This window comes from Diorhabda sublineata, chromosome X, assembly GCF_026230105.1.
Source record: "Diorhabda sublineata isolate icDioSubl1.1 chromosome X, icDioSubl1.1, whole genome shotgun sequence".
In the NCBI taxonomy this organism is placed as follows: domain Eukaryota; kingdom Metazoa; phylum Arthropoda; class Insecta; order Coleoptera; family Chrysomelidae; genus Diorhabda; species Diorhabda sublineata.
Genome location: NC_079485.1, coordinates 15,466,183 through 15,481,799, shown reverse-complemented (window position 1 = coordinate 15,481,799; position 15,617 = coordinate 15,466,183). Strand labels below are relative to the sequence as shown.

The 15,617-nt window shown below is 29.8% G+C and overlaps 1 protein-coding gene across 2 annotated transcripts in view; it reads left to right on the top strand.

Annotated features, from left to right (window-relative positions):
* The window catches only part of LOC130451534 (zinc finger FYVE domain-containing protein 26 homolog), a 30,244-nt gene that overhangs the window by 11,031 nt on the left and 3,596 nt on the right, over positions 1–15,617 (top strand). For both annotated transcript variants that reach the window (XM_056790610.1, XM_056790611.1), the window contains exons 4-12: positions 1,748–1,846; positions 1,909–2,679; positions 6,956–7,206; positions 8,007–8,105; positions 8,308–8,576; positions 10,502–11,157; positions 12,532–12,766; positions 12,897–13,109; positions 14,034–14,172. In XM_056790610.1, the coding sequence (XP_056646588.1) occupies positions 1,748–1,846; positions 1,909–2,679; positions 6,956–7,206; positions 8,007–8,105; positions 8,308–8,576; positions 10,502–11,157; positions 12,532–12,766; positions 12,897–13,109; positions 14,034–14,172 (2,732 nt within the window). The remainder of the gene's footprint in view (positions 1–1,747; positions 1,847–1,908; positions 2,680–6,955; positions 7,207–8,006; positions 8,106–8,307; positions 8,577–10,501; positions 11,158–12,531; positions 12,767–12,896; positions 13,110–14,033; positions 14,173–15,617) is intronic.

Genomic DNA, 15,617 nt, shown 5'->3' with positions numbered 1-15,617 from the left:
TTGTAAAACATTTATAGCATTATCGTATCTTTCTTCATCGTCCGAATCTAGAGTTCCAAAAACCCATTTATCTATTTTGTCTACTGCGTTTATTAATCCTCTTTTTAATCTTAAATTTGGATAAATAATTTCAGATTTTCTATCTAAAGTATTGATCAAAATTTCTGTTCTACTTAATGATTATTCAGCTAAATTATGATATGAAATAGGATTTGTAGCGTTCGCTTGAGATAAATTATTTTTTAAATTATAATAATATTGTTTCAGATTATTAATTTGTCTATGAATATATTCTAAATCTATATAATGTATAAAAGTGTGTTTAGTATATATAAGATTACTAGATCCTAAATTAATGGGTAATAACAAGTTATTTACTTCCGTAATTTCTATTTCTTCTGTCTTAGTCGTCTTGTAAAGTAGTAGTAATATTAATACTGTTGTCAGCTTCATTATTTTGTATCAATTTTTTCTGTTTTAATTTTTGGTTTTCTAATTATGTTTTTATGATAAGTTCCTTTATTTGTTTCTAATAATATGCCAGAGTCTTTTACGATTTCTGTCTTTTTAAATTTAGGTAATTTTTTATCTCGGAATTTTGTTTTTATATAGGCTACGTATTCAAATTTTATTTTTATAAATTTATTTGATACCAAAATTACAATTATTGAATGGTTACAATTAATCTCTCAAGCGAATTAACTATAAACATTGCCAAGTTGTTTACAATAAGTCATATTTATAATAAAATAAATGCTGATGAAGTGTTTACTATATTTAATACAATTGCGTTTTATAAAAAATGTCCTTCTAGAATTTTCTTCATGTAACTAGGATTACTTATTTTTATGCTTTTTTTGTACGCTTCAGTGAACTAACTGGTTCAAAGACGCCTCAGGTGATGCATCGCTTTTTTAGAGCTCCAAGCATTGTTCATGTATTAATAGGAAAAATGTGTCAACTTTTATTTTAAAATTAATTTTTGTTTCTTGTTTTTGCAAATCTTGGACCCTGGATTTTGGATCCTGTGTGCATTACACACTTTGCTCATATGGTAGCGACTGTTATTATAGATTATAAATGTTTTTAAAGTATTTGTAATTTCCACCACCTTTGGTTATATTCTGAACAACCTGTTCAGTATAATTACATCAACAAATACATTTTATGGCCTTTCGAGCCGGATATTAATATATGGAAGACTCGAAAGATCAGACACAGTTTAGTTGTAAGTATTAGTGTAGTGGTGGTATGAAAATCGCTTCTACGGTTATAGCAATTCACATTTTTTGTTAGTTTTCCCCAAATCAATCACTCTGTAAACTACAATAGTAACTATGATGTAATATTAAATGAAATTTGAATCCATCAAATTATTTTCATAATAAAATATTCCAAAAACAATATCTAGATAATTATTTTGGGCTATATATTCTAAACTTTTATTAGCTTATTTGCAATTCAACATTTAAATCAATTTGGACTTTTTGACATGAAAATTTAGTACTAACTCATATGTTTACACTATCACTACACCAATAGCAACAATTGCATTATCTGGTTCTCCCAACCTTCCTTCATATCTGGCTCGAAGGACCAGACAGTAAAATTTTTACTGTTGGTGTTTGATTTTAACATGTATTGATACAAATGGTGACTATTATTTAAATCAGAGACCTTTTCTGTTGCTAGTATTGTGACAATTTTTTTTTAATTATTGAAATATATTTTTGTATTTGGTTTCCAGCTCAAAAGTATCTTGGGAGTGAAATCCTGGTACACCGCTTATGAATGGTGTGTGGAGAATAAAAGACAGGTGATTTCCTTACTTGTGGAAAATGATAACGTGAGTATAGCATCCATTTTTTCTCTATCAGATTCCGGAATAAACAGTTTTGTGTATTCCAGATTGATCTGATGTTGGATTACATTGATTTACATTCTCCGAGCCAAGATTTATTAGAAGCCATTGACGAATATTACTTCTACCTATTATTTCAATCTACTACACATTTTGAAAAAATCAAACTATTATTGGACATTCTTCCTTTCCAACAAGGTATCAACATATGTTACACTTTAATAAAATTGCTGAAAAAATTGGACCATTTGAAATTCATAGTGGAATATTTACTCAATAACGTCAACGATGATGTTATAAAATACGTGGAAATAAGCTTGAAGATGTTGGGAGTTTTTCAACTCGATGAACAATTACAGCTGCTTGATTTACTTGAAGATCCGCTCAGCATCATCGAACTATTATTAATGAACACGAAACTCGACAAACTATCAGCTGTGTTGAACGTTCTAAAAGAAGAAGTATTAGAAAGGGGATTCAACGATCGTATAATATCTTTAGAAAAAATAGATGTTCTATTAAGAAGATATGCCGAAAAGAGCTTGGATTTTCGAATCATAGCCCAACCAAATATAAGGCTGCTAAAACCACCCGAATGCAATTTAATGCAATCTTTGGATTCCCTTAATTTATTATCCGATGTCACTTATTTTATTATGCCTCAAAAAGTACCTACAAAAGCTGAATGGGTACCTAACAGTGAAGTTTTGGAGTGTATGTGCTGTGTAAAAACTGTTTTTTCAATGTTTAATCGCAGGCATCATTGTAGAAGATGTGGACGAGTCGTTTGTTATTATTGTTCACTGAAAAGGATGCTGGTAAGTATAAAACATAATATAAATATCAATTTTCATTTTATTTCGAAAATATCAAATCAATATCCATTGTCTTTATTGATTTAAGTTATCATTTGATGGTGAGTCAATGATAAAACTTTACTGATCTAATACAAATATTTATTTCGAGTATTCCAAACTAAATGCTTATCAGTAAGTGAAATATGTTAATGATTTGCTGATGTGTTTCCCGAATCAATTTAAAGAGCAGCGTACAAAAATCTATCTAAAGGCCGCTTGACATGATGCAATGCAATGAAAGCGCAATACTTCTTGACCAAAAGCAAACGCAGATGAAGTTCAGCTGATTGTTTCATGCAAGATCTCGCACTTGCAACATTTTCATTGCGTGCAAGCTGCAATTCGAAGGAAAGATGAGTTTCTGATCTCTCGCAAAGTATTTCTTAGTTATATTTATGTTTTATTTTCCTTAGAAGTTTTCTTCATTCCTTTTCAAATAATTTTTGGATGTTTTCTCCTCTAATTATATAAATTCATGTTTCCCATTGGTCTCTCCAGCTAGAGTCTGGCCTACCATAGCCTTGGTGCTCTTTGCTGTTCATCAGACTCCAAATGCAAGGCAGCGCAGATATAATTATTGCCAGTGATGTACTGACTACTTTATTTGTTAAACCAATCACAACATATTAAATAAAATTTTAAGTTAGGAAATTGTTTATTTTTAATTATGGAATTTTAATTGATGGCAATCATAATGCAATGATAAGAAACTTGCCTAAAAGGCCGATTCATAAATTTGACGTTGTGGTCGTTAACCATAAAATTTTGTTATTCTTTTTGACGTGTGTATACTGAAAGACAAATAACTCCAGCATTACGCTTTAACTTCATACGTCAAAATCACGTGACAAACGCAAAGATGTGATTAGGATAAAATTCGTTTATGTTGACCAAGTCACCAACGATAAACGACGACGTCAAATGACAATTATGAATGTTCTTATGCATTTCAATGTTTTTAATTTTGTAACAGCAAACGGAAAGTGAAGTTTATGAATCGGCCTTAATGAACGAGTACACAGAAGCGATTACCTATTTGCACTTGCAGCCAACTTCACGACGTATTCACATATTACCGTTTACTCTTTTTTAACAATTAGTTAAAAAAATTTTTACCTCTGATTACTAATAAATGATTATATATAACAAAATCTACTCTTCAAATTGACTTTTTCTTGTGTTCATGATTTTTATGAACGTTTATTTCCAAAAAAACTGATATCATAGACTTACTGTAACTGATTTTCCTGTGTTCTTGAAAACAAAAACACCATCATCGTTGAATTGCAAAAATGTGACAATTAACATTTTTGTCTAAACGAGCGTAAATACAAAAAATTTGGTTGAATAAAAGTCCTCTACAACCTGTAAAAAGGGGACAACTGCAAACTGAATATTTAAGAAAATAACTTGGGTGCCATACTACAATTTTTGTATGTAATGAGCAAAAAGAAGTCATCAAACCACTTGTCCCCTTTTTGTTATTTTTTATTAGATATATTGATAGCAAAAAGAAGTTGTGAGCCCACTTGTGCCCTTTTTATGTTTTTAATCAGCATTTATATGTTTCAGAAAGGGATAAAGTTGTAACTTGGCTCCTTTTTGATATTCCTCTCATAATAATGTTCACACCACTATGTCCCCATCTAAATTCATAAATATACCCACTTTTTGCCTCTGTCCCCCCTAAATAAACAACATACTTTGTAGTGCTAGTGCTAATAAGACCCAACATAGTATTTTTCAAAAATTTCATTCAATTATCAATTTAAGAACACAAATTGTAAATAAATAATAAAACTGTTCACAACAAAATCAAATTTATTGATTTATATGAGATCAGTACATATTATACAGGTAATTTGAACAAATTTTATTAATATAGAAATAACTGGATTAACTGGAAATTTTCAATAGTTAATTTATTCCAAAATATTGAATGAATCATAGGTGAGATGTTCTATATCCATCTCATTGGTGAAAATGACCTGCTCGACTTTTGATTTAGGACTTCCAATGTTCTTCAACCAGTGTTTCCTAAACATTAAAAATATATATAATAAATTGTTCTCAAGAAATATAGCCCTCGCACTAAAATCTCTGATTGTTAAATTCCCTAAACAAACTAAAAGGCAACTAACATCCAGAAAAAAATATTCACAAGGAAAAATATTTGTAACAAATGTGGTTTTTAATTAGGAGTAATATATTACTGAATAAATATCACTCCTTTTATATAATACAGAGAATGTAATATTTACATTAATTCTACATTGGAAACGCATCCTTCTAGCACTCCACTTACGGAATTGTTGTCACTGTTCATACACCAGCCACGCACGTTTGTACTAGTAGCAGTTATTGCTGTATACTGTAAGAGAAGAGAGTAAATTTGGTTGTTAAATTAGTGAAAATATAGTTTATATTACCTCCTTGAAGAGTACATCTGGAAAAAAAAGTTTTATTAGTTTCTATTTAATAATTTTTATTAATTTATTAAAGTTCTTACCCTTAACTTCACCAATCACCTCAAAATCAACAGAAATCAACTTTTCAGAAGCCATTCTAATGGGGTTTTTAAATAATTTGATAAGAATAAAATATGGCGTTGAAATAAAATGACAACTAACAAAACTTTTCCAGAGCAAGGTATGATGGATACATGTATTTGAATAGATATATCTTCGTCTCTTTCTAAAGCATTCTAATTAAAGAGATAAACAAAAATAATTTTAAATTAGATTTTATTCATAGAAATATATCACCAAAAGTTATTTATTATGGTAATTTTGTTTATATACTACAAATATGAAGCAGAAGACTAATTTTTTTCAATTTTAATACGATATTTATGTTATCAGATATTCGCATACACGCTATCTATTAGTATAGGTGAAATCATTATTTGTGTATAAGAGGAAATCGTATATTCCAAAAATGTTGACAGCTCTTCAGAATTGCCGTCGGTGTTGTAAGATTTATAGACAATAAACAAATTACTTGTTTTTGATTTTGTTTTTAATTACATTTTTCAAGTTATTTATTATTCCATTTAAATTTATTATTCTTATTTCCTTCAGTTGAACTGAATATAACCATAATCAACTCATAATTTCATTTTACACCAACAAATGAAAAAAGTTACAACGTGGCAATAGGGTAAAGCATAAAAGCATTTTTTTTACTTTCAATTCTTTATATATGAATACTTTATTTTGTATTTTGTTTTCTAATATATTTAAAAATTACAAATATATCTTCTGTATCCGTATTGGACATTTTTTTAATTATAAATTGATACAACTTGAATAAGACATTAGGTATCTTCTACGAGGGTTATCTGAAAAGATTTCAAAGAACAAAGAAACAAGGTTTTTTTTCCTTCTAAGTCCTCACATTTTCTTCATTGATATTCTAACCTTTTCAACTCTTTCATAAAATATTCGTCTGATGAAAATCTCTCTCCTTTAAGTGAAACTTTGAGGTTATGCAACCGGAAAATACCGCTGGGGGCCAGTTGTAGGTGGGTAATAAACCAATTCGAAGGTCAATTCGAGAATTTTAGTGAATGTGATCACCGAAGTGTGAGAAGGTGTGTTAGCCTGATGAAAAAGCATTTTTTTGTTCCAAAACGTGTTTGCTTTTTCACAATTTCTCCCAATCACAACATATTAAATAAAATTTGAGATTAGAAAATTGTTTACTTTTACTTATGGAATTTTAATTAGTGGCAACCATAATGCAATGATAAGAGACTTGCCTTAAAGGTAGATTCAGAAACTTGACGTTGTGGATGGTTTTATGCATTTCGATCTTTTCAATTTTGCAATAGCAAACGGCAAACGGAAAGTCAAGTTTATTAATCGACCATAATGAACGAGTACACAGAAGTGATTGTCTTTGTACTCGCATCCAACTTCACGACGTATTCACATCTTTTTATGAAGGTTTATTTCCAAAACAACTGATATCATAGATTTATCGGGAAATTATTTATTACAATCTCCAAATATAAAGTCCAACGACTTTATGTATGAACGTCTTCACTGGATTCCTATTCTACACTTTGAGTACTTTAATTATTAGAATGGAAATGAATAACTTATTGAACTGAAAGATAATTTTCAATAAAACATTTGTGTTTTTTGCCACAATAACTTGTTAATAATTTACATTGATATTTGTGTTTTGTGAACTTTTATATATTATATATTATATATTCTGTATATATTTGTAGGTTCCTACATACGGCGACCTTTTAGTACGAGTTTGTAACGGTTGTTATTTTCAAACAACGGGCGTAGAAGTAAAATCCGGTACGAATGATACAACTTCTACAAAATCTTTTGTTAACGATTATTGGATTCTAACCGATAATCCGGAACATAACAAGATCGCAAGAGAGGAATTTTCTTATGAACACGCACCGAGTGTCTCCTTATGTTTGTCAATTATGAAATACCATTCCAAAAATGTAGACTATCCTAAGTAAGTAGAATATTACTATTATCATGAGCTTTTTGTTAAAATTGTATATCCATAATAAATTTTTTATATTACCAAAGCAACTTGTATGAAAGTTCGTTATTTATATAACGTTTGTTCCAAGATAGTTGACTCCAATAAACATCGGATAGTGTCATATGCCTGCTTTAAGTGTATAAATAATGTTGTAGGAGGCTTTTTACCTAAGTTTTCAGATATGGCAACAATGATTTGTTAACAAATAAAAGACTTTTTCTAAAAAAAGTTTATAAATAAATAATAAATTTTGTAAATGTGGGGTCAATTTACAAATACTGTCTCTTACGTTTTCAATTTATTTAAACACTATACATTACACTTAGCTAATTTATATAATTCACTTATCACTTACACTTAACTAACTTATATAGTTTATTTAAATTCTTCGATTACTTTCTATTTCGGTCTGTTCACTATGAATATTTATTAAACCTTCCTAGAAATTATTTAAAAGAAACAATGTAAATAATCCGTCTACCATGTTCCTAACGATATTATTATAAATGAAAGGAAAAACATTCGAATTTCTGACTACTACTAACTACAACGTTATTACTGTTAATTTCATTATTTATAATTGACAACTTCCATAGACTATTGTTGATTTCCAGGCAGTAAGTCAAGATATAATATTTTAGAAGGAACTATACCTGTTTCATTTTGTTAGAAGCCCCTAAAATCATCCCCTCCACCTTTTTTAACAATTAAATGAGTCGTTTTAGTAGCTATGATAATATTAGAAATGATAAATGTCTTTGTTTTAGATTTCTTTTGGACCATTGTAACATGATGTTGAAATTAGTACTACCCAATCAAGAACCCACACAAGAAATCGACTATATGCTCATTATTAAAATGTTGAAGTACGTCTTGATACACAAATAATTGTGGCATATGCTCATTATATTGTTTAGGACTAAACCAAACACGAAAAAATACAGCTTTACCAATCTGTGCAGTAAATATGACACCCTTAACTCACCAACTCATTTTTTTTTTAATTTACTCAAAATAGATCAAGTTGATCAATCATTTTAAATGTTTTTGACTGGTTTTATTTTCTAGAACTTTAGCGCTGGCAGCTAAAATGTCTTCAATAGAATGTAGCTTACACAACGGTACAGCTTTGGTGGATAGAATTATATCTCAAGCAGACTTACTCGGTTTATTAGCCGAAAGAGGTTGTTTTAATTTACTTCCTGTACCATGTAAATACTCCCAAGGAAATTTCATAGATGCTTCAGTTTTAAGACGGGTACGTGACAAACTGCTGGAAAGTGAACAATGGAATTTAGCTTTGGAAGTATCTACTAAAGCAGGACTTGATAATGCAGGTAAATACAAATCAGTAATAAATAAATTCAGATGAAAATATGATTTATTTTTCCCTATAACAAAATTTTCTTCTGGGATCCTAAAAGGATTCATTCAATTCTTTCTTGAATATAATTAAAGATTAGAGTCAAAATTGCATAATTTTTGTATATTACTTACTTAAATTTTATTTCTATCTAACATAGAGTTAATATTAAGAATAGAAACTGCTGGTAGTGAGATAAAGGGCATGGGTTTATCACTGGCTATCTCTCTTTACTCGCTTATAATTGGTGTTTGATGCATAGAGTTAATACCAAAGATCTAATCAGAGATAGAGGATGGTATAAAGATGTACTCTTTCTTTAATATTAACTCAATGCTATCTATCTTTCCAAAATTCTTTTCATTTCTTTCATTCCCTTTGTTTAAGGTAGTTTTTTCTCTCTGTGTTTACTGTTATTTTTTTCATATTAACCTCTTCTAATTGTGAGTTACCAAAACAGTCTTATGTTTTTTTTAATGTTATTTCTTTTTTTGACTTCCTAGGGTCTTTTTAGGCTTTATTGCTTGGTTATTTTTATTGTACTAATATGTTGGCCTGATTTGAACCTTTGATGATAGGTGTTGTGGAAAAACTTTGTTTTCATATTATTTCATGTCCAATTTGTATTGTATATAAACAAAAAAAAAATAAGTTGACATTCAAAATGGTCGCTGTGAATGATGGAACGTAATTTATAACTATCACATGATTTAATTTTTTGTTTGTTAATATTTGTAACAAATTTAACATTATTTACTAGAAAAAAAGAGACATTCCAAACGAATAAAACAATATTTTCCGTTTCAATCGTTGACGATTTTCATTTAACATTCCTATGGGGTTGTTAAAGGTAGGGCTCTCAAGTTGACATCGAAGAATACATACAATTTACTTCTATCATTAGACCAATATTTTGGGGTTAGTAACTGGTCTTTTTGGCTCATGTTTAGCTGCCTTAAGTCTTCATTGACTGTCCAGCTACTCCTCGCGTTTCTATGAACTTTAGTTTGACTTGAACACCAGTGAGGGCCCGATTTTTCACTGATGTGCTGCCAATGAATCTGTAATCTATATAGGATGTGCAGTTTTTCCTTCCAGAACAGCGTTTTTGATGAAAATAACCAGTCTTATAGTAATGACGATAAACTCTGAAAGAAGCAGACTGACTCGTGTTCAGCGCACTGACCATTTCTCGCTGACTCTGGTCTTGTCACCGCTTGAGCAGCTTTATCACTTGTTTTGTCCATTTTCAAATTGAATTCTCGTTTGTTGTTAAAGGAGATGTGTATCGGTTGATATTTGATGGCTAACTAATAGTTGTGAACTACCTTTTACAAGGGTCAGTTACCAGCTAGCACTATTGTAAACAAGTATACCGACTGTCAGAGCAAAAAACATTACAATATTTTATGTCATTTTGAAGCTTTAAAATTTCGTGTTCAGTGCTTTTACTGGTTATATGTGATTGCAAGATTGTCGCCTGAGTCGATTTTTTTGCTCACGAGTGTATATAGCTTTCTTTGAATAGTGGAGTTACCAGAGCAGCTCCGGTGTTTTTTATTGTTTTTTTACTTCATTGGGACTTATAATCTTTGTAGGCTCTGTTGCTTGCTTATTTTTGTTGTACCAATCTTTTGGTCTGGTGTAATTTAAACCTTTAACAGGTGTTGTAGAAAGACTTATCTACTTAGTTTTCTTATTATTTCTTGTCCAAGTTGTGTTATCTACAGCTTCATAGATATAAGTGCTGCTGTAGGCTTACTAGATAATTCCATTGATCAGTATAATAAGTTTTCATTTTGATTTAGATTAAAGATTATAGTTAGTCTTAATTTTTTTTCTTATGACAGAAAGAAAATAGTACAATGAATTTATATTTAATGTTTTTTGACATTTTAGGCGTATTTGCAGCATGGGGTAAAAGTTGCTTAAAAGCAGGCAGTTTGGTAGTTGCTAGAGAGAAATTCCAGCGATGCCTGGATAAGACAGCGCATTACGAAAATTCTCTACAAAACGACAATAGTGAAACTCAATTTGGATCTCGTAAATTTACCAAAACATCGAATAATATAAACTTTTCAGAGTCTAAAAAGTCAAAGGATCCTCCGTTATTAACAGAAATAATACAAATTTTAGAATCTAATACCAGAGATATAGATCAAAAAGAATTTACAATAAATGAAAATATTACTAACCATCAACAAGATTTGGCTGTTTGTATATCGAATAAAATGAAAAATTTAAAAAACATTTCTTCGCAACTTTATTACCAACCTGTACAAATCGAAAAGAAATCTCATACTTCTGGACCCCCGTTATGCAGACTATTCTACAACGAATGTGTTTATTATTTAACCAGATATGGAACTCGTCTTAGTCTCTTGGAATTTTATATTAAACACGGCGACATTTATTTAGCTTTGACCAACATCATTGATAATCGTTTAGGAACCGATACGTTCGTAGAAATTTATATGCACTGTCTTAAAGAAGGAGTTATTGGAATTTTACAAGAAAAAATGTCTCTGATTAACTCCAGTTTGGATGTTTGGAAAGTAAGTAAAAATAAGAATATTAAATTATATAGAGAAAAGTAATAAGACAGATTTTTATTTACCAAAGCATACTATACACTAGTGGAATTATAGCTTCCCCTATTGACAGACTGTTTTAACAATCTTTTGATTGTATTTAGATAAAACGTGTTTTGGGAAGAAAGAAAAAGTCAAAAGGATTCAAATCATTAGTAGTTGTTGGTGATTGGATATTATTTCTATAATATTAACAAACATGTTTTTTCGATTATATTTCTCTTCAATTGTGAGATTTTTTGATACATATTCAATGTTTTTTTTCAGTTTTTGATGTTTATTATCTTTTAGGTATTCAAAAAATGATTATGCTACCCTCGCTTCGGCTTGTCAAAAGTTCCACGTGGATTTTCATCAACTATAATGTAAAATTTAATTACATAATGTTACTGTAAATTTTGATCAATCAACAAAAACACAACTTCACTGACGACACTCAAAAATAGTAGACGGTAGTAATTTGTTGCTGGAAAGCTTTAAGTTGCTAGCCTCATTACTTGTCTCACACACCTCGTATATCATTAATATACAGTGTTGAAAAGCTATTATTTCTATTTATAAATTGATATTCTTCAATTAAAAAGTGTTCTATAACTTCAATCATCTTGTAATGATAAATATAACCCTCAATGTTTTAAATTATTGACTTGTGATATATCGTTTGGAAAGTCTATTCTAAAATAAACCCATGAATTAAAAGTTAACAGTTCTTCATAATGTAAGTAAAAATATAAAAAAGAAGTCTATAAAGTTTATTGCAAAAATTCGTTAAAATAAACTCATGAACTGTAAATTAACAGTTTTTCTTTTCTTAATGTGAATAAAAATTAAAAAAAGTTTATCTTCAAAATGGTTGCTGCTAATGACTTGAGAACATCATCATAACTATAAAAATTTTGATAATCCAATGATTTAATTTTTTGTTTGTTAATATTTGTAACAAACTTAACATTTTTAAAAGGAGAAGAAGAGACACTCCAAACGATATAAAACAATATTTACCCTTTCAAAAATGAGGGGTTTTAAATACAACACAATTTTTCAAATGACTGAAGGTGTGTTCGAAAATGTTACAAAGTTTATCGCAAATATTCTTCTAAATAAACTCAAAAACTAAAAATTAACAATTTGTTTTTCACATGATTCCGAAATTTCAACATAGTTACTGCCTGTTTATAAATAAAATTTATAGTGCTTCGGTATTTTCTAAATAATTATATACAGTAACTGAAAAAATATTTTCTCACACTGTATAGCATAGTGACTATTTCTCTCATTATAACTAAAGAAAATTTCATTTCTCGAGATAAAGAATTAGAAACAATTTCAATGTTTTAGGACTATTTGATGCACATTTGTAGACATTTGGAACAATTTAACATGTTGCATTCACTTTACCAATTGCAACAGTTTATGGGAGATTCTGTTAGAGCTGCTATGACATGTATGCGATTTTATCAAGAAAACGCCTCAACATTTAAAGATTTATTAAAGAACTCGCAATTTCTTAACATGGCAGAGCAACACTTGAGATACGGTGCTGAACAAGAAGAGTGGATTGATGTGGCAACAGGTAAAAAATTTGCATATGTAATTGATCTCAGAATTTTGATTTAATACTAACAATCCAAAAACATTTGTGGTTGAACGGAAATGAAGCTCTGACTTTTTTTAAATTTAATACTAAGTATTTATGCTTTCAGTTACAAAATTGACTCCAGCTTCACAAACTAGTTTTGAAGAAAAGAGCATTGCAAATCCTTCATTAGTGATGAAAATGAGTACAAAAGACATATGCAAACATATCAAAACCATGGGTAGGCAAATTGAAGTTACAGAATTTTTGGCAAAATGTGAAGATCAAGAAGGGAAACCTATGCAGGTTTATATGGAAATGGAGAAACAAACATCAGAAGGTAGTAGTAATAATTCTCCTTCAATATAATGTTTCCCATGTTCATGGCATCTAAAAGATAGATATATGCATGCAGCAGAAACTGAACAAGGGGCAAAATTGAGGAAAATTCTTGATTGTGCTTATGTTCTACTTCCTTGGTTAATACATTCTTCTTAGTTTTCTAAATTTTTCTTAAGTTTAAGTTTATTGTTGATAGTCAAATGTATTATGTTGTTAATATAAATAGATTTTTTATCATGTGTTGTATGATTGAAAATATAACTTGTGATTTTGCACAATTGAATTTGATTCTTCATCTTTTGAAACGTTTCACTGTACTGTTTAGTAGTGTTTGCAATTCTTACACTATTTTTTGGAGGCGCTATTGTGATTAATAAAAGAAGGATTATCTGTATACTCCAATACAAGTGATGAAAGCTTCAAGCCAAAGCACCTCATCGGCTTCTTTAAGGATAGTAATTTTTAGTGGGAAACAACGGGCCTATCAGAAAGCGTATGTGCATAACGGTTCTTGGTAGTCCACAAAGCTACTACTACACATAGAGGCTTATCACACTTTTATTCGTATTGTTATGTCATGAGGATTAGTAGCAAGTACTTGTAGCACTGAATAATTGATATAAATATGATAAATTATCTATATATATATATATATATATATATATATATATATATATATATATATATATATATATATATATATATATATATATATATATATATATGAGATAATTCATCACATTTACCAATTTCAGTGGTAATTATGTATAATCACCGATAATTTTATATAATCACAGAATTAATTAGTTTTACCGTAACATATACACTAAATATATTCAAATCGATAAAGTTGTTCACTTTTCTATTTAATTGTATCATTTGTTTGATTCGCCTTTAAAATTTATCTTTGTGAAATTTTTAGCAAGTGCATGTAAAAATAATGAAGAGAAACCAAAAATTCCTCCTACTCTGTTTGGTTCAACGCAAGACATAATAAACTTGGCAGTGTTGGTTATTGTTTGTGGACAGGAAATTAAAGAAGGATTCGCTCTCGCTTCAAAGTGAGTTTTAATTACAGACAGAAATTTTTATCTCAGGTTTGTAGTTTGGGACAAAAATTTCATATCCCTTTCCCATTTCGATATTGATTTTTAATAGTAAGTCAATTCCAAAATGGATACCTCTCCATTATTGAAAACCAAGTATTTTCTGGTGCAGTGAGTGTGTGTTCCTCAACGACAGCCAGGATTTTGATAAGATTAGCACAAAGTCCTAAGCTAATTTTTTTCTCATTTTGTCTCAACTGTGTTGTTGGGAATACAAATTTCATTTTCCTCCCCAATTTAGACTACAAAAAATTCATATGCTATTATTGACATACTAAAAAATAACCACTTCTAGTCCAGTATAACAAAATAAAACAAGAAAGATTTAGACGTCATTATTTTATTACTAACCTAACAAAAAAATTAGATATTACAAACTCATTAAAATATTAAGTTTTCTATTATTTTTTGGTGTAACTCGAAACGTTGCATTGTTGTTTTTATAAAACAATAAATTCTTTATCTAATGAAATTCGTTTATCCCTAATCTAATGAAGTATGCCTCGCTATCCGGCCGTGAAATTAAATTCCACAGCTGTTTTCAATCGATAACTAGCTAACTTTAAAATGCTATAACAATCAGCTAACATACACAAACTTCGCGAGTCCTCTAGTATCTTCGTTTTATACTTGTTAACGTGCAACAACTATTTATTTCAGTATACAGTGGACTGCCGTAGGAGATATATCCATGTTTATTACAGCATTTATCTCATACTCCACCGTACGTTTAGTGTTTATAAGATTTTGGCGTCATACCCCCACCATACCTTCTATTTTTCATCTATTAGGCCATTCTTTTTCAAGGTAATTATTTCATGTTTGCTTTTCGGAAAAGGAAGTTTTTTTTATTCTGTATGTCCTATAAAGAGGAACAAAAACGTTAAGGGAGGAAACAGAACATTGTTCAGACATAGAATTGGGCTCAGAAACAGCAGAAGACCATATCAGTAAGAGATCTACAGGCTCGGACACCGAACAAGAAATAACTGAAGATATGGATATAACTGAATGGGAGGAACACGTTAATTATTTTATCGGCATAGATGTGGATATAATTACTCATTTGACAGGCGTGAAACGTCCTTTTCGAGATCTCAACGAACCACTGGAGTGTTGGCGACTCCTTTTTACGGCGTGCTATCAGATATTGTGAAATGTACCCACCAAAAACTGAGGCGAAAAGCTTTAAACTTTAATTGAACAGACCCAAGGAAACGATTTTAGATGATTATAGCTTCAATAAACGCCTTTGCAGTTATCTATTCCAATTCAGAAGCAACCTCGAAATGATAAAATTGGGAAGAGGTCTTCTTCTTCGACATTTAAAACTTCGACAAATTAATTTGATGCTTTCTGTCATTGTAAGAATTAAAATCTCTGAATTAACTGGAAAACTC